Genomic DNA, 25,684 nt, shown 5'->3' on the forward strand with positions numbered 1-25,684 from the left:
CGGAACCTTTCCACAGACTCATAATAGACTGTGTTGGTCCTTTACCTCGGACCAGTTCAGGTAACGCCTACATCCTAACCATCCTGTGTCCTACCACCAGATTTCCCATAGCAGTTCCAGTGAAGAACATCACGGCTGCTACGGTTATAAAACATCTATTGAAGATCTTCACTCAATACGGATTTCCCAGGGAGATTCAAAGTGACTGTGGTACCAACTTCACAAGTGATCTCTTCAAAAGGACACTGGAGGAGTTCAACATCAAACAGGTATTGTCCAGCCCCTATCATCCTGCTTCACAGGGTTCTCTTGAACGTAGTCATCAGACCATCAAAGCACTCTTGAAAAAGTTTTGTAGTGAAACCTCGAAGGATTGGGATAAGCAGATTGACCTTATAATGTGTATTTTCAGAAGTCTCCCCAATGAGTCCCTAGGAGTATCTCCTTATGAGATGCTCTACGGCCGTAAGTGCCGTACTCCCCTTAAGGCTTTCAAAGACTCTCTCAGAGATGCCACCTTCAGTGAGCATCAGAATGTGCCCCAGTTTCTTCAAAACCTTCAACACATTCTAGAGAGAGTCCACCGCTTTGCCCATGATAATCTATTGAAAGCCCAGGAGAAGATGAAAACTCATTACAACCAGACCAGCAAAGTACGAAAATTCAAGCCGGGAGACTTCATCCTTGCATATTTCCCTATCCCAGGTTCACCTTTACAAAACAGGTTTTCAGGACCCTACCGCGTCAAAGAGTGCAGGAATAATAACAACTACGTAATAGAGACTCCAGATAGGCGGCGGAAGACCCAGCTGTGCCACGTCAACCTCCTGAAGCAATATAATGGTACTCCTCCCACTGTCCTAATTAACTATTCCACCTTCACAGAACCCTACATCCACAGTGAGACCTTCCCAGCTTCTCCTCCCGAAAGCACTGACAAGGAGTCAGCGCTTTCTAATTCCAAAATCCTTAATGATCTTCCCAAATGCTTTCAGGATAATAATCGTGCTCCTTTGCCCTCTTCTAATTCCACTCTCACCTCGTCAGATAAGCCCTTCATCCTCCATGTCGACGCCAATGGTACCGACGTTGGTGGTGTCGTGATGCAGCAACGAGGCGAGAAGAATACACCTGTCAGCGACTACTGCTACAAGGAACTACGGAACAATTGGCAAGGAGCTACTCTTCCTCATCCTGAAGCTTCAGCACTTCACTCCACACCTGAAAAGTGCTCGGTCCACCATAAATACGGACCACACCACCCTACACCTCCTGCAGCACGCCCACTTCTCATCTCAACGTCTTCTACTATGGGCTTGCTAACTGCAGAAATCCAACCTGGAGACACGCTATACCAAGAGTCTGACAACATCTTAGCCCATGATCTCTCCAGAGTTTATGAAGTAGAAGCGACTCCATCCATTACTCCACCACATAACGACGTACTTCTTCCAGAACCGCAGGCTTCGGGGGAGAGTTGTGACGATAATCTCCTTCAAGAGATTGAGCCTGCTCTTCCCTCCACAATTACGTCGTTAAAATTATATAAAACTACTATGGAAGAAATGTCCAACAACGACAACAACACCAGCAAGGTTTGCCAGAGTGCAAAACGCATGCAGCCAGGGACACCTGTTCAGACTCAAACCGCCAAACTACCTGTCTTACTACCGGCTCCGCTGATTGGTCGCCGGTCTGGCTGCAACTGCACTCGCCCCCCCCCCACACTACTTGATGTCTGGGGTCGCCACGACCTCAGACCTCAGAATTTTCAGTGCTTCCACAGTTAACACTTCTCCCGGCTAGACGTTAGCGTGTACTGAGAGAGGTGGTAGCTTAAAGCCAATATTCCAGCACCTGACATTTATTTTTGTATTGCACTTCTTGTTATTTTGTCTTAACGTAACTTTTCATTGTGTCATTTAATTATTCTTATTATTTTGATTGATTGATTTTATTATAAGAATTTGTTTGTCCATTTTTTCATGTTTTGATTTATTTAACGTAATTAAAATTTCATTGTTAAAGTTTACTTGTGTTTTGTGTGTCTTCTCCTTATCTTACCACAGACGAAGTTCCAGTTTTTTCTATTTTTTTTATAACTATGTGACGAGGCCATACCCCTAGCCTTAAACAGCCGAACACCAACGCGTTACCGTCACAATATATATATATATATATATATATATATATATATATATATATATATATATATATATATATATATATATATATATATATATATATATATATATATATATATACATATACATATACATATATATATATACGTCTGCCCGAAACGCTTTGCGTAATAGTGGCTTTAGGCATTGTATGTACTAGCTCCTATCTATAAAGCCAACAAACTTTGTAAAATCTCTTTATGTATGTACCTTTGCCTAAATAAAAATTATTATTATTATTATTATATATATATATATATATATATATATATATATATATATATATATATATATATATATATATATATATATATATATATTTTGGTAGCAGTCTTTCCTGTAGACATATATTATTAAATATGACCGAAAAAGTAAGATTAATAATTCTAACACGAATTTTCTCAATCTTTCGTACATTTCTTTTCACTGTTGGAGGTAAATCAAAAATCAATTCTCCAAAATTCATTTTTATTTCTAGTCTGACGCGACACGAGCACGTTTCGTAAAACTTATTACATTTTCAAAGACTTTAGTTTACAAATACACAACTGAATAGAACTTACGCATCTCCGTTTTTATATCTACATTTGAGAGAGGTGGATGGGGTGAGGTGGCATTAATAAGGTATTAATTTCATCAACACAAGACAGAACAAGAGGTGGTATTAATAGGGTATTAATTTCATCAACACAAGACAGAACACGAAACAATGGGTATTGAATAGAAGTGATTGTAGAAAGCCTATTGGTCCATATTTCTTGATGCTTCTATATTGGAGCGGAGTCTTGAGGTGGGTAGAATATAGTTGTGCATTAATTGGCTGTTGATTGCTGGTGTTGACTTCTTGATGTGTAGTGCCTCGCAAACGTCAAGCCACCTGCTATCGCTGTATCTATCGATGATTTCTGTGTTGTTTACTAGGATTTCTCTGGCGATGGTTTGGTTGTGGGAAGAGATTATATGTTCCTTAATGGAGCCCTGTTGCTTATGCATCGTTAAACGCCTAGAAAGAGATGTTGTTGTCTTGCCTATATACTGGGTTTTTTGGAGCTTACAGTCCCCAAGAGGGCATTTGAAGGCATAGACGACGTTAGTCTCTTTTAAAGCGTTCTGTTTTGTGTCTGGAGAGTTTCTCATGAATAGGCTGGCCGTTTTTCTGGTTTTATAGTAAATTGTTAGTTGTATCTTCTGATTTTTGTCTGTAGGGATAACGTTTCTATTAACAATATCTTTCAGAACCCTCTCCTCCGTTTTATGAGCTGTGGAAAAGAAGTTCCTGTAAAATAGTCTAATAGGGGGTATAGGTGTTGTGTTAGTTGTCTCTTCAGAGGTTGCATGGCGTTTCACTTTCCTTCTTATGATGTCTTCCACGAAACCATTGGAGAAGCCGTTGTTGACTAGGACCTGCCTTACCCTACAGAGTTCTTCGTCGACTTGCTTCGATTCTGAGCTGTGGCTGAGAGCACGGTCGACATATGCGTTAACAACACTCCTCTTGTACCTGTCTGGGCAGTCGCTGTTGGCATTTAGGCATATTCCTATGTTCGTTTCCTTAGTGTAGACTGCAGTGTGGAAACCTCCGCTCTTTTCCATGACTGTTACATCTAGAAAGGGCAGCTTCCCATCCTTTTCCATCTCGTAAGTGAAACGCAGCACGGAACTCTGCTCAAATGCCTCCTTCAGCTCCTGCAGATGTCTGACATCAGGTACCTGTGTAAAAATGTCGTCAACATACCTGCAGTATATGGCCGGTTTCAAGTTCATGTCGACTAAGACTTTTTGCTCGATGGTACCCATGTAGAAGTTTGCAAACAGGACACCTAGGGGAGAACCCATGGCGACCCCATCTACTTGCTTATACATGTGCCCATCCGGGCTCAAGAAGGGTGCCTCTTCAGTACAAGCTTGGAGTAGTTTCCTCAGAATATTTTCTGGTATGTCAAGAGGAGTACAGGCTGGATCACGATACACTCTTGGAGAATTGATTGAATTGAATTTTGGAGAATTGATTTTTTATTTACCTCCAACAGTGAAAAGAAATGTACGAAAGATTGAGAAAATTCGTGTTAGAATTATTAATCTTACTTTTTCGGTCACATATATATATATATATATATATATATATATATATATATATATATATATATATATATATATATATATATATATATATACATATGCAATTGACGATCACAAAACACTGATCATTTTATGCGGAAAATCCACAGAGAAATATGAAATGAGGTGAACGTTTCGGCTTGTTAAAGCCTTTGTCAACACCAGACTGACTAAGTAGAAGGGAGAAGGGGGAGGATATATAGGCCGACACCTGACCAACCCATCCCTAGGGTTGGTCAGGTATACCAAAAAAAGGTATAGCTTAGCTTAGAATGGTCAAAGAGGATTAAGCGGTCAGAGAATAAGGATGAAAGATTAAAGAAAAGCCTCATGAACACACAATATATGAATATACAATTATAATGAGACATTGTAAGCCTCTCTATCAGAGTTGTTTCTTAAACTGTTGTGCAATATTGTAACTTAAAAATGGATCAAGTTTGTACATTCCAGTACTAACATTAAGAAGATTTGGACACTGACTGATTAGAGCAGACTCAATCAAATTCCGTTCCACGAAATCCCCACAATTGGTAATGCTTTTTGCCCCATTCCAGTTAATATTGTGATCGCATAAACTCGTATGTAGATACAATGCATTAGACGTTTGGGCAGTTCTAATACTATAAGCATGTTGTGACAACCGCATTTGTAAGGACTTTCTTGTTTGTCCAAGGTACACAGAATCACAATCATTGCAGGGAATCGAATACACACAACCTGCTGTATCAGGAGAGTTTTTTATTAAATTGGATTTGATCGTACTATTAGTGAACACCAAATTTATATTAAGTTTCTTAAAAATCAGAGACAATTTTTCAAGTCCACTCGCATAAGGTACCACCAATGAGTTAATAATTTTTGGTTCCGCCTTAGGGACGTGTTTATAAAACGTACGCTTGGCTTGTACATACGAGAAAACCAAAAACCTCTTAGGATATTGTAAACTCTTCCCAATTTCATATATTTTAGCAATCTCTTCATCAAAAAACTCAGGGCTGCAAACCCTCAAAGCTCGTAGAAACATTCCTGAAAATACTGCCTGTTTAACTTTACTATGATGATTCGAATAAAAATGAACATACGACCCCACGTTGGTAGGTTTCCTATACACATTAAATTTGAACTTTCTAGTGACTCTATGAATCATAATGTCCAAAAACGGAAGAGTACCATTCTCCTCAGTCTCACAAGTGAATTTTATTGAAGGTACCAAAGAATTGAGTTCATTAAGAAAAACTATCTGGTCTTTGTTGCACGGCCATAAGCACAAAATATCATCAACATACCTAAACCAAACTACATTAGCCGGGATAATCCTGGATAAGATTTTTGTTTCAAAGAATTCCATATACAAATTGCTTAAAACTGGGGACAGGGGATTGCCCATCGCCATACCAAATGTTTGTTTGAAAAATTTTCCATTAAAACTAAAATAATTGTCTTTTATACACAATTTAATAAGTTCCAATACTTTATTGGTCTGCAAGCTCAAATTATATTTAGGCAGTTCCTCAGGTAGAAATTCCTCTTATTCCTCGTATTCCTCGTATCCTCTTTGACCATTCTAAGCTAAGCTATTCCTGTTTTTGGTTATTTATACCTGACCAACCCTAGGGATGGGTTGGTCAGGTGTCGGCCTATATATCCTCCCCCTTCTCCCTTCTCCTTAGTCAGTCGGGTGTTGACAAAGGCTTTTACAAGCCGAAACGTTCACCTCATTTCATATTTCTCTGTGGATTTTCCGCATATATACATATATATATATATATATATATATATATATATATATATATATATATATATATATATATATATATATATATATGTATATATATATATATATATATATATATATATATATATATATATATATATATATATATATATATATATATATATATATATATATATATATATATATATATATATATATATATGCAATTGACGATCACAAAACACTGATCATTTTATGCGGAAAATCCACAGAGAAATATGAAATGAGGTGAACGTTTCGGCTTTGTTAAAGCCTTTGTCAACACCAGACTGATCTGGTGTTGACAAAGGCTTTAACAAAGCCGAAACGTTCACCTCATTTCATATTTCTCTGTGGATTTTCCGCATATATATATATATATATATATATATATATATATATATATATATATATAAATATATATATTCACAAGGAAAATCAGCATGTGAATGCAATAACATATATCAGTATAAATGTTCCTTGATACACAACAATGATCAATCGATCACTCTATGAGTCCTAGAACACAGACATCTGTAGGTAATCCAGCCTACGACTGTAACTCTAAACTTCAGTATAAAACACTCCTTGACATAAGAATGCAAACAATCACTCACCTCTCACTGCATCTTGCACGCTAATGACAACCAAACACTATCAACTCCCTACAAGTAATCCACCAGAACTTCCCTTCCACCTCTAGAAGTTCACTACCCTGATCTCTTCAGGTTCTTCTGGGCATAACTACCAGGATCCTCTGCAGCTCCTCCAGGCTGCTCTCATGAAGTTTTCTTGAGCAACTACGGTGCTTCACCCTTATCCTGTGGTGGAACTGTGGTTCCTCCACAGCTCTCTGGGCTGCTACACCATGAAGTTCACTCGAGCAACTATGGTGCTTCACCACCTCTACAGAAGCACGTGACACTCCTCTTCACTGCTTCTCCTCACAGCTCGAGGTCTTCTCCTCCACTACCTTGGAGTCTCATCAACTACTCCCTCAGTGCTGGCTTCGAAGTTCTCAGCAACTTCTTCCCCAAAGACAAACCTGCAACCCATCGACACGCCAATAAAAATGTTTCCCCTTTAACATACAAACAAAAATAATCACACAATATGTTTGCCTCCAACCTCTATCTGTCCTCTACATACTGTGAGAGTGGACTCCCCAGTTGGGCGCCGGGCTCCCTCAGTTGCCTGCCAGCGCTCAGAGGAGACGGATGTCGCTCCATGTTCCTCCCTCTCCACTCTCTTATATCAGGCTTTCTGCCTCACCTAAACATGTCTAACTTATCAATAAACATTGCTACTGTCGCTGGGCACACGACCAACTACAAACAATCACTATGAACTGGCGTATATCGTGCTTACCACAGATTGTCTAGTCGAGGGCGCTATCCCTCTGACGGAGTCCGGTCAGGGCGCTCCACACAGCCCACGAAAATGTCTCTAGGCGGTTTAATAAACACTCCTCATCGCCCAGGACTTGAGACCACACGTCCCCAGCTCGATTCCACAGCTGGTACGTCTGCACACTTCTCTTCTCTTCGAGATATATCACTAGGGGTTCCTTTCTGACGGGAGCTCAACGGAGCGCGGCTTTTCCCCTGCGATGTCTGGCCTCAAGTGAGGTCAAAGCCCTCCAGAAGCGAGCCTCACGTCTCCAGCAAATTATCCACATATCCTAACCAGTCATTTATCTGTTTCCTTATGCACTGCCCATAATCTTAAATTGTTATTTCAATCCAACGAACTATTTTACATCTGTGTTATCGCCTCTATATTTCCTAGACCTTCCGGTTAGGTCAGGCTTGTTGAATAACTCTCAAGGGGAGACTCGTTTCTCCTGTAGGCTGAGATCATAACATTGTGCTGAGAGCGCTTGTGTTAAGAGTGCTTGTGTTGAGAATGTTTGTGTTGAAAGCATTGGTGGTGAGAGCGATTGTGTTAAGAACTCAGGTGCTAAAAGCAATTGTGTTGACACCGCTTGTGTTGAGAGCGCTGATGTTGAGAACGCTGGTGTTGAGAACACTAATGTCGAGAACGCTGATATTGAGAGAGCCGTTGTTGAGAGCGCTGGTGTTAAAAGCGCTTGAGTTGAAAACCTTGATGATGAGAACGCTAGAGTTGACAACACTAGTTTCGAGAACGCTGGTATTGAAAGCACTTGTTTTGAGAACGCTAGTGACGAGTACACCGGTGTTCAGAGCGCTTGTGTTAAGAGCTCTGGTGTAGAGAACTCTTGTGTTGAGAACGATGGCGTTAAGAGCGCTGGTGTTGAGAACACTGGGGTTGAGAGCGCTGGTGTTGTGAGCGATTGTGTTGAGAGCGCTGGTGTAGAGAACACTGGTGTTAAGAACTCTGGTATTGAGAACCCTGGTGTTCAGTGAGCTGGTGTAGAAAACACTGTTGTTTAGAACGCTGGTGTTCAGAACACTGGTGTTGAGAACGCTGGTGTTCAGAACACTGATGTTAAGTGCGCTGGTGTTGAGAGCCCTTGCGTTGAGAGAGCTGATATTGAGGGCGCTCGTGTAGAGAACACTGGTGTTGAGAACACTGGGGATGAGAGCGCTGGTGTTGAGACCGTGGGTGTTGTGAGCGCTGGAGTTGAGAGCGCTGGGGAAGAGAACGTAGGTGTTGCGAGCGCTGGTATTGAGAGCAGTTGTGTTTAGAACGCCGGTGATGAGAATGCTGGTGTTGAGAGCTCTGGTGTTGATGACGCTGGTGTTGAGAACCCTTGTGTTAAGAGCGTTATTGTTTACCGCTGGTGGTGAGAGGGCTAATGTCGAGAACACTGGAATGAGAGCGTAGTTGTTGAGAGCGGTGGTGTTGAAAATCCTGGTGAAGAGACCACTAGTGTTGAGAGCACTGGTTTTGAGAGTGCTGGTGTTGAGAACGATGGTGTTGAGAGCGCTTTTGTTGAGAGCGATGGAGTTGAGAGCGCTGGTGTTGAGAGCTCGGGCGTTGAAAACGCTGGTGTTGAGAACGCAGGTGTTCAGTGCACTCGTGTTGAGAATATTGGTGTTGCGAGCATTGGTGTTGAGAGTCCTTGCATTGAGAGAGCTGGTGTTGAGAGTGCTGGTGCAGAGGGAGAGTGCTGTTATTGAGAACGCATGTGTTGAGAACGCTTTTGAAAGCGCTTATTGTGAGAAATCTAGTTTTGAGAGTGCTTGTATTGACAGCGCTCCTGTAGAGAACACTGGTGTAGAGAACGCTGGTGTTGAGAACATTGGTGTTGAGAACGCTGGTGATGATAATCACTGGTGTTGAGAACGTTGGAGTTGAAAACAGTGTAGTTGAGAGTGCTGGTTTTGAGAGAGCTTGCGTTGAGAGCGCTGGTGTTGAGAACGATGGTGTTTATAGCGTTGATATAGAGAGCATCTGAGTGGGTAAAGCGCTGGTGTTGGGAACGCTGGTGTTGAGAGAGCTAGTGTTGTGAGAGCTTGATAAGAGCGCTAGTGTTGAGAGCGCTAGAGTTAAGAGCCCTGGTGTAGAAAAGTCTGTTGATGAAAACGCTGGTGTTGAGAGCGTTGGTATTGAGAGCGCTGTTGTTGAAAGCGTGGTGTTGAGAGCGCCGGAGTTGAGAACGCTGGTGTTGAGAGCAGTGGTGTCCAAAGCGTTGGTTTTGAGAACACTGTTGTTCAAATACGCTGGTTTTGAGAACGCTAGTGTTGAGAACTCTAGTGTTGAGAGCCTTGGATTGAGAGAGCTGGCGTTGAGAACGCTGGTGTTAAGAGGGCTGGTGTTGAGAACGCTGTTGAGAGCGCTGGTATTGAGATCTCTGGTGTTGAGAACAGTGGTGGTGAGAGCGCTTATGTTGATAGCACCAGTGTTGAAAACTCTGGTGTTGAGAGCACTGTTGTTGAGAATGCTGGTGTTGAGAGCGCTTGAGTTGAGAGAGCTGGTGTGGAGAGCACTGGTATGGAGAGCGCTTGTGTTGAGAACCCTGGTGTTAAGAACGCTAGTGTTGAAAGCGTTGGTGTTCAGAGCGCTGGTATTGAGAACGCTGGTGTTGAGAACAATGGTGTTGAGAGCACTGGTGTTGTGAACGCTGGTGTTGAGAACGCAAGTGTTTAAAGCGCTGGTATTGAGTAGCTGTTGTTCAAGGCGCTGTTTTTGAGAACACTGGTGTTCAGAGCGCAGGTGTTTAGAACGCTGGTGTTTAGAACGCTTGGGTTGAGAGAGCTGGTGGTAAGAAAGCTGAAGATGATTGCGCTGGTTCTCGACGTCTGTTGTTGAGAGCACTTGTCTTGAGATCGCTTGTGTTGAGAGTTCAGGTTATGAGAGCGCTTTCGGTGAGAGCGCTAGTGTTTAGAGTGCTGGTTCTAACAGCGTTGGTGTTGAGAGTGCTGGTGTTGAGAGAGCTGGTGTTGACAACGCTGATATTGACAACGCTGGTTTTAAGAATATTGGTGTTGAACGCCCTTGTGTTGAGAGAGCTGATGATGAGAGCACTGGTGTTGAGAACGCTGGTGTTGATAGCACTTGTGCAGAGAACACTGCTGATTAGAGTGATGGTGTTGCGAACGCTTGGATTGAGCGTTCTTGTTTTGAGAGCGCTTGCATTGAGAGCGCTAGTGTTGAGAGTGTTTGTCTTTAGAGAGCTGGTGTTGAGAGCGCTGGTGTTGAGAACGCCTTTTTGTGAACGCTGCTGAAAGCACTTGTGTTAAGAACTCTAGTGTTGAGAGTGCTTGTGTTATGAGAGCGGGACGGATAACACGACGGACAGACACGTCTTCACTTCCTCTTTGTACTAAATGTCGCCCTAGACCACATTTAGTACATATATAGGCTATACTAAGACTAAGAAAGTTTACGGTTGTTCCTTTTGTCCTCTATAAAACTAATACCACAAAACGTGAACGTTCCAGGATACAACAGATTATTTCTGTACGTTCGTTCAATAGCTACTGCAAATATTATCCATGTCTAGATGATGGTTTGTGATAATTATTATGAACTATTATATTGTGCTTAGCGGTTAGCTATTTTTTAGCAGACAATCGGAATGATTGGAGAATATCGAATGTTCTGTAAATATAGAACGTACGCTCTTCCATGGAGACCAATTATATTTTTCTCACTGAACGCTGGAAAAATAGAGGCCAAATAAATTTTCAAACTCGACAGTCCTCACAAAAATATTTATTTTTCGCAGCTGGATTCACGTTGTGATGTGCGACAGCCAAATATATATATATATATATATATATATATATATATATATATATATATATAAAGTCATATTTTCTTACTTTTTTAGTCATATTTTTAATATATATATATATATATATATATATATATATATATATATATATATATATATATATATATATATATATATATATATATATATATATATATATATATATATATATATATATATATATATATATGTCGTACCTAGTAGCCAGAACGCACCTCTCAGCCTACTATGCAAGGCCCAATTTGCCTAATAGGCCAAATTTTCATGAATTAATTGTTTTTCGACTACCTAACCTACCTAACCTAACCTAACCTAACTTTTTCTGCTACCTAATCTAACCTAACCTACAAAGATAGGTTAGGTTAGGTTAGGTAGGGCTGGTTAGGTTCGGTCATATATCTACGTTAATTTTAACTCCAATAAAAAAAAATGACTTCATACATAATGAAATGGGTAGCTTTATCATTTCATGAGAAAAAAATTAGAGAAAATATATTAATTCATGAAAACTTGGCTTATTAGGCAAATCGGGCCTTGCATAGTAGGCAGAGAAGTGCGTTCTGGCTACTAGGTACGACATATATATATATATATATATATATATATATATATATATATATATATATATATATATATATATATATATATATATATATATATATATATATATATATATATATGTCGTACCTAATAGCCAGAACGCACTTCTCAGCCTACTATTCAAGGCCCGATTTGCCTAATAAGCCAAGTTTTCATGAATTAATGTTTTTTCGTCTACCTAACCTACCTAACCTAACCTAACCTAGCTTTTTTGGCTACCTAACCTAACCTTACCTATAAATATAGGTTAGGTTAGGTTAGGTAGGGTTGGTTAGGTTCGGTCATATATCTACGTTAATTTTAACTCCAATAACAAAAAATTGACCTCATACATAGAGAAAAGGGTTGCTTTATCATTTCATAAGAAAAAAATTATAGTAAATATATTAATTCAGGAAAACTTGGCTTATTAGGCAAATCGGGCCTTGAATAGTAGGCTGAGAAGTGAGTTCTGGCTACTAGGTACGACATATATATATATATGTCGTACCTAGTAGCCAGAACTCACTTCTCAGCCTACTATTCAAGGCCCGATTTGCCTAATAAGCCAAGTTTTCCTGAATTAATATATTTACTATAATTTTTTTCTTATGAAATGATAAAGCAACCCTTTTCTCTATGTATGAGGTCAATTTTTTTTTATTGGAGTTAAAATTAACGTAGATATATGACCGAACCTAACCAACCCTACCTAACCTAACCTAACCTGTATTTATAGGTAAGGTTAGGTTAGGTAGCCAAAAAAAGCTAGGTTAGGTTAGGTTAGGTAGGTTAGGTAGACGAAAAAACATTAATTCATGAAAACTTGGCTTATTAGGCAAATCGGGCCTTGAATAGTAGGCTGAGAAGTGCGTTCTGGCTATTAGGTACGACATATATATATATATATATATATATATATATATATATATATATATATATATATATATATATATTATATATATAATATATATATATATATATATATATATATATATATATATATATATATATATATATATATATATATATATATATATATATATATATATATATATATGTCGTACCTAGTAGCCAGAACTCACTTCTCAGCCTACTATTCAAGGCCCGATTTGCCTAATAAGCCAAGTTTTCCTGAATTAATATATTTACTATAATTTTTTTCTTATGAAATGATAAAGCAACCCTTTTCTCTATGTATGAGGTCAATTTTTTTTTATTGGAGTTAAAATTAACGTAGATATATGACCGAACCTAACCAACCCTACCTAACCTAACCTATATTTATAGGTAAGGTTAGGTTAGGTAGCCAAAAAAAGCTAGGTTAGGTTAGGTTAGGTAGGTTAGGTAGACGAAAAAACATTAATTCATGAAAACTTGGCTTATTAGGCAAATCGGGCCTTGAATAGTAGGCTGAGAAGTGCGTTCTGGCTATTAGGTACGACATATATATATATATATATATAACTGAAAACTCACACCCCAGAAGTGACTCGAACCCATACTCCCAGAAGCAACGCAACTGGTATGTACAAGACGCCTTAATCCACTTGACCATCACGACCGGACAAAATGAGGTGATAGCCGAGGCTATTTGAACCACCCCACCGCCGGCACTCGGATAGTAATCTTTGGCATAGCATTTTACCAAATCACCTCATTCTTTGGGGCACACGTGAGGAACACAAATGCGAACAAGCCTGAATGGTCCCCAGGACAATATGCAACTGAAAACTCACACCCCAGAAGTGACTCGAACCCATACTCCCAGAAGCAACGCAACTGGTATGTACAAGACGCCTTAATCCACTTGACCATCACGACCGGACAAAATGAGGTGATAGCCGAGGCTATTTGAACCACCCCACCGCCGGCACTCGGATAGTAATCTTGGGCATAGCATTTTACCAAATCACCTCATTCTTTGGGGCACACGTGAGGAACACAAATGCGAACAAGCCTGAATGGTCCCCAGGACAATATGCAACTGAAAACTCACACCCCAGAAGTGACTCGAACCCATACTCCCAGAAGCAACGCAACTGGTATGTACAAGACGCCTTAATCCACTTGACCATCACGACCGGACAAAATGAGGTGATAGCCGAGGCTATTTGAACCACCCCACCGCCCGCACTCGGATAGTAATCTTGGGCATAGCATTTTACCAAATCACCTCATTCTTTGGGGCACACGTGAGGAACACAAATGCGAACAAGCCTGAATGGTCCCCAGGACAATATGCAACTGAAAACTCACACCCCAGAAGTGACTCGAACCCATACTCCCTGAGGCTATCACCTCATTTTGTCCGGTCGTGATGGTCAAGTGGATTAAGGCGTCTTGTACATACCAGTTGCGTTGCTTCTGGGAGTATGGGTTCGAGTCACTTCTGGGGTGTGAGTTTTCAGTTGCATATTGTCCTGGGGACCATTCAGGCTTGTTCGCATTTGTGTTCCTCACGTGTGCCCCAAAGAATGAGGTGATTTGGTAAAATGCTATGCCCAAGATTACTATCCGAGTGCCGGCGGTGGGGTGGTTCAAATAGCCTCGGCTATCACCTCATTTTGTCCGGTCGTGATGGTCAAGTGGATTAAGGCGTCTTGTACATACCAGTTGCGTTGCTTCTGGGAGTATGGGTTCGAGTCACTTCTAGGGTGTGAGTTTTCAGTTGCATATTGTCCTGGGGACCATTCAGGCTTGTTCGCATTTGTGTTCCTCACGTGTGCCCCAAAGAATGAGGTGATTTGGTAAAATGCTATGCCCAAGATTACTATCCGAGTGCCGGCGGTGGGGTGGTTCAAATAGCCTCGGCTATCACCTCATTTTGTCCGGTCGTGATGGTCAAGTGGATTAAGGCGTCTTGTACATACCAGTTGCGTTGCTTCTGGGAGTATGGGTTCGAGTCACTTCTGGGGTGTGAGTTTTCAGTTGCATATTGTCCTGGGGACCATTCAGGCTTGTTCGCATTTGTGTTCCTCACGTGTGCCCCAAAGAATGAGGTGATTTGGTAAAATGCTATGCCCAAGATTACTATCCGAGTGCCGGCGGTGGGTTGGTTCAAATAGCCTCGGCTATCACCTCATTTTGTCCGGTCGTGATGGTCAAGTGGATTAAGGCGTCTTGTACATACCAGTTGCGTTGCTTCTGGGAGTATGGGTTCGAGTCACTTCTGGGGTGTGAGTTTTCAGTTGCATATTGTCCTGGGGACCATTCAGGCTTGTTCGCATATATATATATATATATATATATATATATATATATATATATATATATATATATATATATATTATATATATATATATTTTATATATATATATGTATATATATATATATATATATATATATATATATATATATATTTTATATATATATATAATATATATATATATATAATATATATATATATTATATATATATATATATATATATTATATATATATATATATATATATATATATATATATATATATATATATATATATATATATATGTATATATACAGACTACCCTATTCCAGTAGCTGAAGTTTATAACTTTTTAAGGCACTCAACCCACCAGGAGACTCGAACACTGGCCAACAAGGTGGCAGTTGCATGCTGTATCCACTACACTATACTTCAAAGCCATTAAGAGAGGTAGGAATTCTGGGGTATTTAGCCAACCAGAACCCCAATCCTCTCCCAGGCAATGAGATAGTGTGGGACCTCGGATGCTCTTTCATCGGTTCCTGTTATATGGGAAAACTCAGTGCCAAATGCTTAATGCACAGACTACCCTATTCCAGTAGCTGAAGTTTATAACTTTTTTAGACACTCAACCCACCAGGAGACTCGAACACTGGCCAACAAGGTGGCAGTTGCATGCTGTATCCACTACACTATACTTCAAAGCCATTAAGAGAGGTAGGAATTCTGGGGTATTTAGCCAACCAGAACCCCAATCCTCTCCCAGGCAATGAGATAGTGTGGGACCTCGGATGCTCTTTCATCGGTTCCTGTTATATGGGAAAACTCAGTGCCAAATGCTTAATGCACAGACTACCCTATTCCAGTAGCTGAAGTTTATAACTTTTTTAGACACTCAACCCACCAGGAGACTCGAACACTGGCCAACAAGGTGGCAGTTGCATGCTGTATCCACTACACTATACTTCAAAGCAATTAAGAGAGGTAGGAATTCTGGGGTATTTAGCCAACCAGAACCCCAATCCTCTCCCAGGCAATGAGATAGTGTGGGACCTCGGATGCTCTTTCATCGGTTCCTGTTATATGGGAAAACTCAGTGCCAAATGCTTAATGCACAGACTACCCTATTCCAGTAGCTGAAGTTTATAACTTTTTTAGACACTCAACCCACCAGGAGACTCGAACACTGGCCAACAAGGTGGCAGTTGCATGCTGTATCCACTACACTATACTTCAAAGCCATTAAGAGAGGTAGGAATTCTGGGGTATTTAGCCAACCAGAACCCCAATCCTCTCCCAGGCAATGAGATAGTGTGGGACCTCGGATGCTCTTTCATCGGTTCCTGTTATATGGAAAAACTCAGTGCCAAATGCTTAATGCACAGACTACCCTATTCCAGTAGCTGAAGTTTATAACTTTTTTAGACACTCAACCCACCAGGAGACTCGAACACTGGCCAACAAGGTGGCAGTTGCATGCTGTATCCACTACACTATACTTCAAAGCCATTAAGGTATCCACTACACTATACTTCAAAGCCATTAAGGAGAGGATTGGGGTTCTGGTTGGCTAAATACCCCAGAATTCCTACCTCTCTTAATGGCTTTGAAGTATAGTGTAGTGGATACAGCATGCAACTGCCACCTTGTTGGCCAGTGTTCGAGTCTCCTGGTGGGTTGAGTGTCTAAAAAAGTTATAAACTTCAGCTACTGGAATAGGGTAGTCTGTGCATTAAGCATTTGGCACTGAGTTTTCCCATATAACAGGAACCGATGAAAGAGCATTCGAGGTCCCACACTATCTCATTGCCTGGGAGAGGATTGGGGTTCTGGTTGGCTAAATACCCCAGAATTCCTACCTCTCTTAATGGCTTTGAAGTATAGTGTAGTGGATACAGCATGCAACTGCCACCTTGTTGGCCAGTGTTCGAGTCTCCTGGTGGGTTGGTGTCTAAAAAAGTTATATGTATATATATATATATATATATATATATATATATATATATATATATATATATATATATATATATATATATATATATATGACTGAAAAAGTAAGCTTAATAATTCTAACACAAATTTTCTCAATATTTCTTATGGTTCTTTTCACTGTTGATGGTAATTGAAAAATCAATTCTCCAAAATTCATTTTTATTTCTAGTCTGACGCGACACTTGAATGTGTTTGGTAATAACTTATTACATTTTCAAAGACTTTAGTTTATACACACACAACTATAACCTGCAAACACTAAACAGAGTTTAAACAGCTTTGATTTTATACCTGCATTTGGGTGAGGTGATATGTTACAACAGTTTTGGATGAGGTGAAATCAAACTTTCAACACTAGACAGAACACGAAACAATGGGTATAATATTTTGTAAGTGAAAGGGATGAATGGAAGTAACTGCAAAGGGCCTATTGGCCCATATTTCTTGATGCTTCTATATTGGTGCAGAGTCTTGAAGTGGGTAGAATATAGTTGTGCATTAATTGGCTGTTGATTGCTGGTGTCGACTTCTTGATGTGTAGTGCCTCGAAGATATCAAGCCGCCTGCTATCGCTGTATCTATCGATGATTTCCGTGTTTTTTGTTAAGACTTATCTGGTGATGGTCTGGTTGTGGGAAGATATTATGTTCCTTAATGGAGCCCTGTTGCTTATGCATCGTTAATCGCCTGGAAAGAGATGTTGTTGTCTTGCCTATATACTGAATTCTTTGAGGCTTACAATCTCCAAGTGGGCATTTGAAGGCATAGACAACATTGGTCTCTTTTAAAGCGTTCTGCTTTGTGTCTGGAGAGTTTCTCATGAGTAGGTTGGCCGTTTTCTTGGTTTTATAGTAAATCGTCAATTGTATCTTCTGACTTTTGTCTGTAGGGATAACGTTTCTATTAACAATATCTTTCAGGACCCTTTCCTCCGTTTTATGAGCTGTGGAAAAGAAGTTCCTGTAAAATAGTCTAATAGGGGGTACAGGTGTTGTGTTAGTTGTCTCTTCAGAGGTTGCATGGCGTTTCACCTTCCTTCTTATGATGTCTTCAACGAAACCATTGGAGAAGCCATTGTTAACTAGGACCTGCCTTACCCATCATCCCGCCGGCGCTCTGATGGTAATCTTGGGCATGGTATTTCATCAAATCACCTCATTCTGGGAGGCCACGTGAGCAACACAAATGCGAACAAGCCTGAATGGTCCCCCAGGCGTATATGCGTATATGCAAACTCCACACTCCAGAAGTACCTCGAACCCATACTGCCAGGCGCACTATGGATTGGTGGGACTATTTCTTTGGATTGCGTCTGCAGATTCTTAGCCGTTATTACCAGTGAACGTATTATCCTGTGACACGTAAGCCTCCTGTTGCGTGATTCGCTGGCTTAATTCCACCATGGCTTGTGGTGTGCGGCTCCCCCGTGCTGTGATGGGGCTGTGTATCTCCTGGCCAATTACAAGCTGAGAGGGCGCAAGTGAGTCACGTATCGCAAATATTACTGAGTGAATGGCCTCGTCCCACTGAGCTCACTGCTCGGAACAGTTAACTCTCAGGAGATTATGACACGATAAGATGACTACGTGTGTTAATGTAGTGACCCCAGAGGGCTTAACGTGCTCGATTAACGTTTAATGTTAAATTGCACTTATTAATCGTTGAGTCAGTATTACCACATCGTTTTTCTCAGATTTTCATGGTGTTGGGAAGGGAGTGAGGGAGGGGGGAGTTGGGGTTAGTGGGAGGGGAGTGGGGGAGCATGTTCGTGCTTCACATCCAAGACTTTGATCAACTGATCATAGTTTCTAAGTCAATCTGCCCCTTTTCTTGGCATCGCTATCCCGGAGAAAGCAAATTTTGCAGCCCGTTTATTAGCACATTTGATGTAACAATGCGAACTAGTATTATTACTCCCTGGTAACTCTACGCCGAACACATGATCGTTAACAGGTACTTATTTCCTGCTTTGATAGAAGCCAGCGGACCAGCGAAATCCACCATGTACCATCACATAGTACACCGGATGGTGTACCACAGGATGTCACAGCTTCGTGTCATCCTTTGCAGATGATACAAAAACGAGCATGAAAATTACCTCTGCTGAAGACATTGATAAACTACAAACAGATATTAACAAAGTTTTCGATTGGGCAGCAGAAAATAACATGATGTTTAACGGTGATAAATTCCAGGTACTCAGATACGGCAAAAATGAGGATCTTAAACATAATACAGGGTACAAAATACAATCGAATCTGCCCATAGTAGGAAAACAGCATGTCAAGGATTTGGGAATAATGATGTCCAACGACCTAACGTTTAGGGAGAATAACCAAGCAAGTATTGCGTCAGCCAGAAAAATGATAGGATGGATTACGAGAACCTTCAAGTCCAGAGATCCCATCACAATGGTTGTACTCTTCAAATCACTTGTGTTGTCCCGTCTTGAGTACTGCTCAGTACTCACTTCCTCCTTCAGAGCAGGAGAGACTGCTGAAATTGAGGGAATACAGAGAACATATGAGGCACGCATAGACGAGATAAAGCACCTAAATTATTGGGATCGTCTCAAAGCTCTCCAAATCTACTCACTAGAAAGAAGACGAGAGAGATACCAAATAATATACACCTGGAAGATACTGGAGGGCCAAGTACCAAATCAACACAGTAAAATAACAACGTACTGGAGTAAACGATATGGAAGAAAATGAAGAATAGAACCAGTGAAGAGCAGGGAGGCCATAGGCACAATCAGAGAACACTGTATAAACATCAGAGGTCCGCGGTTGTTCAACATCCTCCCAGCGAGCATAAGAAATATTGCCGGAACAACCGTGGACATCTTCAAGAGGAAACTAGATTTATTCCTCCAAGGAGTGCCGGACCAACCGGGCTGTGGTAGGTATGTGGGCCTGCGGGCCGCTCCAAGCAACAACCTGGTGGACCAAACTCTCACAAGTTAAGTCTGGCCTCGGGCCGGGCTTGGGGAGTAGAAGAACTCCCAGAACCCCATAAACCAGGTACCGAATGCTGATTCAGGCTTGAGAGGTGCTAAGGAATTTCTTAATTGCAGTTTGACTGGCCAGTGCCATGGCAGGCAGTTTCTACCGTAGTTGCTCACATCAGGTACTACACCGAGCATATCAAACTGCTCCTGCACCTTGCTCAAGCTCTTTCTAACACCTAAATGCTCCATTTGACAATTATGTGCCAGCTGTAAAATCACCTTTATCAATATCATAAGATGTATAACACTTTTGTTCTCCAACCGCCAGCTTTCATTTCCGCTCAGATCTGTTCATCTCCATTTTGGCACCACGGTTCCGTTTTCCATGTATTAGAAAGTGGGCGACTTCTCACACTGGATACTTTCTATCGCTTTCTCTATAAACTTCCCAGTTCTCTCGCTTGTGCCTCTGTCAAGCTTCTCGGCGAATCCTGAGTTTCTGCAGAAGCGTAATGCGAGTTTCCACTCAAAAGTTTGGCTGTTCAACCACACGCTCGCATTCTTGGTTTCTTTCCTTCAGTTTAACAAAGTTACAAGATTCCAGGCGGGTCTAGGGGAAGATAAACTGGGGAGCAGAAGAGAGCTTTAGCTGAGTAATTGAAGTCCAGACATAAATTGCTGGAGAGCAGATGAAAGGAGAGTGAGGTAAAGACCTCTGGGGAAGAGTAGGTCTTAGTAAAGGATCTACGGTAACAGAAATCGTTAACTCAGAAATGTGTGTACATCTGCGTAACGCTTAACTCATAAATGTGTGTACATCTATGTAACGCTTAACTCATAAATGTGTGTACATCTGTGTAACGCTTAACTCATAAATGTGTGCACATCTGTGTAACGCTTAACTCATAAATGTGTGTACATCTGTGTAACGCTTAACTCATAAATGTGTGTACATCTGTGTAACGCTTAACTCATAAATGTGTGTACATCTGTGTAACGCTTAACTCATAAATGTTTGTGGTTACATCTGTGTAACGCAACTCTAACATCCAGAACACTCTTGGTTACAACGTTTGTGACATCAATTAGACTTCCTGAAATGACATGATGTCAGGAAATGCAAGAGCCAGGAGAGGGAGACAGGAGTGGGAGACAGGAGAGGGAGACAGGAGAGGGAGACAGGAGTGGGAGACAGGAGAGGGAGACAGGAGAGGGAGACAGGAGTGGGAGACAGGAGTGGGAGACAGTAGAGGGAGACAGGAGAGGGAGACAGGAGAGGGAGACAGGAGAGTGAGACAGGAGGGGGAGACAGGAGTGGGAGACAGGAGAGGGAGACAGGAGTGGGAGACAGGAGGGGGAGACAGGAGTGGGAGACAGGAGAGGGAGACAGGAGTGGGAGACAGGAGAGGGAGACAGGAGTGGGAGACAGGAGAGGGAGACAGGAGTGGGAGACAGGAGAGGGAGACAGGAGAGGGAGACAGGAGAGGGAGACAGGAGAGGGAGACAGGAGAGGGAGACAGGAGAGGGAGACAGGAGTGGGAAACAGGAGAGGGAGACAGGAGAGGGAGACAGGAGGGGGAGACAGGAGAGGGAGACAGGAGAGGGAGACAGGAGTGGGAGACAGGAGAGGGAGACTGGAGAGGGAGACAGAAGAGGGAGACAGGAGGGGGAGACAGGAGAGGGAGACAGGAGTGGGAGACAGGAGAGGGAGACAGGAGAGAGAGAGAGGCAGGAGGAGACGGGAGGGGGAGACGGGAGCGGGAGACAGGAGTGGGAAACAGGAGAGGGAGACAGGAGAGGGAGACGGGAGAGGGAGACGGGAGAGGGAGACAGGAGACAAGAGACGAGGAGGAGCAGAAAATTAGCTCGTTATCGGAATATTTCAATCGTAAAATATTAAGTGTTTCTGGCCAATCTGACGCGTAAGGCCATAGGCTACCTCCAGAACTTATTGACGCCCTTATATCGTAAAAAACACAAAATGTAAATATTATTCTGAACTAATGTATCCAGTTTGAACTATAAGGAATGACTAAGATATTCTTGTTACCATCTCCAGCTGCCTAGTGCTGCGAGGCTAGTAAAAATAGTCATTGTCAATTGTTAAATAAATTAAAATAAAATTAAATTTAATGAAATGAAATTAAACTTCACTAATAAACCGTGTCAAAAATTGAATAAAAACAAATTAACCCCGTCTATTGAGTTGGGTCTTTTGATTTACCACTCCGTTCAAAATTCGTCCTCCTAACCATACCAGAACTATATGAACTGAAGTAATCCATCAAACCTTTCGTGCCAATACACAGTAAATTTGGGATATTTGTGAGTCGCTACTTCTTATATTAGGTTGTATTTAGTACGTTGGTTACCATAACCTACACAACGTGACCTGACTGATCTTTGCAGCTGTTATTTCCTATAATGATCCCGGACAATATTCTCAAAGTTTATTTGTCAGCGTCGTGGATGGAAGTTTGAAATCTCTCTAACATCTATCATCATCATGGAGTGATGCTGCAATTTTATCTAACATTTATCATCAACGTGTGATGCTAGAATTCCATATAATATATGTAAACATGGTGTGATGCTGGAATTCTATTCGACGTGATAATTCCCAAACGGTGTTCATGAGGTCGCCGCAGGTGTTGCTGCAGGTGTTGTCGCAGGTGTTGCCGCAGGTGTTGCCGCAGGTGTTGCTGCAGGTGTTGCCGCAGGTGTTGCTGCAGGTGTTGCCGCAGGTGTTGCTGTAAACAGGAGACAACGATAAGACAGGAATTTATAAGATTAAGCTAACACAAATTCCTTGTTATGGTGTAAAGATGCCAGAACAAACAGTGGTGATAAAAGAGTGTCTTCGTAGTTTACAATTGAGAAAGTTAATACATCTCATCGTCATCTAGATTGCACTATTTGCATGTTGACAATATAGGTGAGTTTTTTGTTTCTTTTGAGTTTATTGTCTTATTTTTTTTGTCTCATAGCATGTATAATTATTATCCACAAAGATGTTTGACCTCTCACACACACACGAGATTCATCAGTAAGTCCTCGACCAGTGTGTGGTGGCTGGGACTACTACATGCAGGTTTACTCTGCTCGTCTTTCATTTTATTCTGTAACTTTTAAAGCTATTCCGTACCACCTCCATCTCCATGAAGGGGAGGCAATCCAATTTGCTGGAGACCATAATGGACGCGCCCGTTCAGCCCTCCGAGGCTCAGAAATGGTTATTTTGTTATGCATAATTTGAGGTAGATGCTTACTATAATGGCTGTAGGTCCAGAGTGCATTTTCGAGGCTACTTAAGCCACTTAATGGGGTACTTATATGGCAAGCGTTGCCATAGGGAGATTCTTCCTTTTTGCTAGCTCCCGTAAGCTCTGCGTGGGCCAATAAGACTTACTTGCCAGAGTTCTTATGTTAAGTTTATGTGAGTCGGCAGAACTTGAAGCAATATAAGTAACTTTTCAATGCAAATAGTGCGAATTGCAAAATTCTTGCAATTCTCGTTTTCTTGCAATACAAGAAAATCTTGTATTCTTGCAATACAACAAAATCTCTTAGACTTGATGCAAAGTGAAATTCACACCAGTTACTTCGTCTATCATCATTCCATTATGCAGGAAGAACCGCACGTCTATGGGTCATCCAATAAGGTTAGCAGACTTCTAGATGTTACTGCTGTTATGCTTAGGCTCGGCTACAAGAATTTGCATCATCTGCTGATGTAGATTTGACTAAATGTATATTCTGTCTGAAAATGTATATTCTGTCCGTCATTACATAAACGAATGTAAAAAATCGCAGAATTCAGAGATAACACCATCAATTGAGTCCAAGAAATGTGTAAGTACTTCAGTCATAATGATATACTGCCAGGAGTCTTGGCGAAGTATCCAAAATTTGCTTACTGGGTGCAGCCTGCACACGACTGTAAAGCTGCCGCCCAGTTGGGTGGGTGTGGAGCAAGACCAGTAACTGTGTGACTCACCATAGATGTAAAGAACCTTGTATAGTGACTGTTGTGAGCCTCTTGTTGAGTCACGTGTGTTATAAAAAGATTAATGATTTGTATATGAATATGTGTACATGAATGTGTATATATGCACATGTGTATGTAACATTAACAATTGTGTAGCTAGCTTTATAAGACTTTCATGTTGTTGAGCTAAACTAACAATAGGGTTCAGTTCCTGAACAGATTATGTACCTTTATAACCATTTCCACCGCCACCCACGGGGATGGGTATGGGGTACATAATAAAGAAATGAAATGACAAATAACGCGAATTGTTCAATAAATTGAATAAGAATTAACTCATCATCCTCACCTTCATTGCTCTATCTGAGACATTAATCGGGTGGGGCGGCATCACACTAACAATAGACGGTCACCAGGACATCACCCAGAGCACCATTCCACAACATTCTATTCACCGGGGCTCTAGGAGACTCGAACCGTCGACCCAACGCTTGTGAGGCCGAAGCTCCAAATTTTAATCCACAACATCATATGACAAGATGTATGGTGGTCCTCGTGATCCACCACCACACACCAGCAGACAACCACATAATACCTTTCCCTATTTTATTTGTAATCTATTTGTCAAAAAACAGTTTGTTAACACAACGAACGTTTGAATATTTATATATAGGTATTTCGCAAAAGCGAGAATTGGTTTACAAATTACTGACTTTCTAATGCAAATGATAATCTGTTTTTATAATTAATTCAACTTTGTTACGTTCGAACCGACGACTCAAATTAAGCTTAGTTCTTTAGCCGGTGTAAGTAAACACTACGGCAATTAGTAATTTCAGCCCAAACCTAACCCTAGACCTAACAATGCTAGGCTCGGCTTGCTACCAAACCCACAATATATCAAAACTAACTTCGACGAGAAAATAATACCCAAAATTCAGTCAACCTGTTCACCAAATCTCTATGCAAGTTCCGCAGGCTGCTGCCAGGAATATTCAGACTGTGCCGGCGTGTGTGAGGCTGGTGGGGTGTAGTTGCCAATGCTCAAAGGAGCTGCAGGTATATGAGAGTGAATATTGCACTCATTTGTTGTGATCTTCGGTGTAAGCGAATGTGGCCTCTGTGTTGAAGTGTTCTGAATTGTGTTGGCTGTTAATACTGGATATAATAAATGGTGATTCGCTCGCTGACCACCAAGGGGTCAAGACGTGCTCACCTGACATGCCAGTTGTTGCCTGGTGTTGCGTGGAGGCGGGTGTGGGTTGTGGTGCGGTGCGCCCGCTGGTCGCAGGACCCGGCTGGCGGTATGGTTGTTGGTGGTGTCTCCCATGTCAGGGGGGTTGTCATGGCGTGCCTCGACTTTTCTGGGGCTGTAGACTGGCCGATAGTGGAAATTGCGGTCATCGATGAGCTCAAAGTGGACGTTCAGGATTTGTTAGGGTTGGAAAAGCTGTCTCCTACTCGGGTGGCGGTGTCCTTCCGCTCGAGTCTGTTGTACCGGGAGTTTGTGGCGCGCTGGGACGGCCGCACGGTTCCAATCTCTACCTCGGCTGTGTCTGTAGATGTTTCGGATCCCTGGGGGGCCGTGAAATATGTGAGCGATCATAGTGTGCCGGTGGCTGTCTACGCAGATGAGCTGAGGGCGGTGTTTGCAAGATATGGTGTGGTAGTGTTTCACCGCTTCAACTCTTTTGAGTGCCGGCCGGCTGCGCGGGCTACGTACGGGC

At 41.5% G+C, this 25,684-nt stretch overlaps 1 protein-coding gene across 1 annotated transcript; it reads right to left on the minus strand.

Annotated features, from left to right (window-relative positions):
* Positions 1-8,009: 8,009 nt before the first annotated feature.
* Positions 8,010-25,304, minus strand: LOC138370054 (uncharacterized). Its single transcript, XM_069333831.1, has 4 exons — positions 25,174-25,304; positions 22,596-22,719; positions 20,047-20,236; positions 8,010-9,151 (listed from the first exon to the last, which is right to left on the minus strand). Exons 1-4 carry the CDS (start codon positions 25,302-25,304, stop codon positions 8,010-8,012), a joined length of 1,587 nt encoding a protein of 528 aa, XP_069189932.1.
* Between the last annotated feature and the right edge of the window lie 380 nt (positions 25,305-25,684).

This window comes from Procambarus clarkii, chromosome 30 (assembly GCF_040958095.1).
Source record: "Procambarus clarkii isolate CNS0578487 chromosome 30, FALCON_Pclarkii_2.0, whole genome shotgun sequence".
NCBI lineage: Eukaryota > Metazoa > Arthropoda > Malacostraca > Decapoda > Cambaridae > Procambarus > Procambarus clarkii.

What these genes read in the sequence shown, in the direction of transcription:
- LOC138370054 (XM_069333831.1), bottom strand. Translation starts at nt 25,304, where the DNA reads ATGACAACCCCCCTGACATGGGAGACACCACCAACAACCATACCGCCA. An exon ending in GCGGCGACCTCATGAACACC is followed by an intron (nt 20,237 to 22,595) that starts GTTTGGGAATTA and finishes GTGATTTTACAG; the next exon opens with CTGGCACATAATTGTCAAAT. An exon ending in CAAGCCTGAATCAGCATTCG is followed by an intron (nt 9,152 to 20,046) that starts GTACCTGGTTTA and finishes TCTCAATAACAG; the next exon opens with CACTCTCCCTCTGCACCAGC.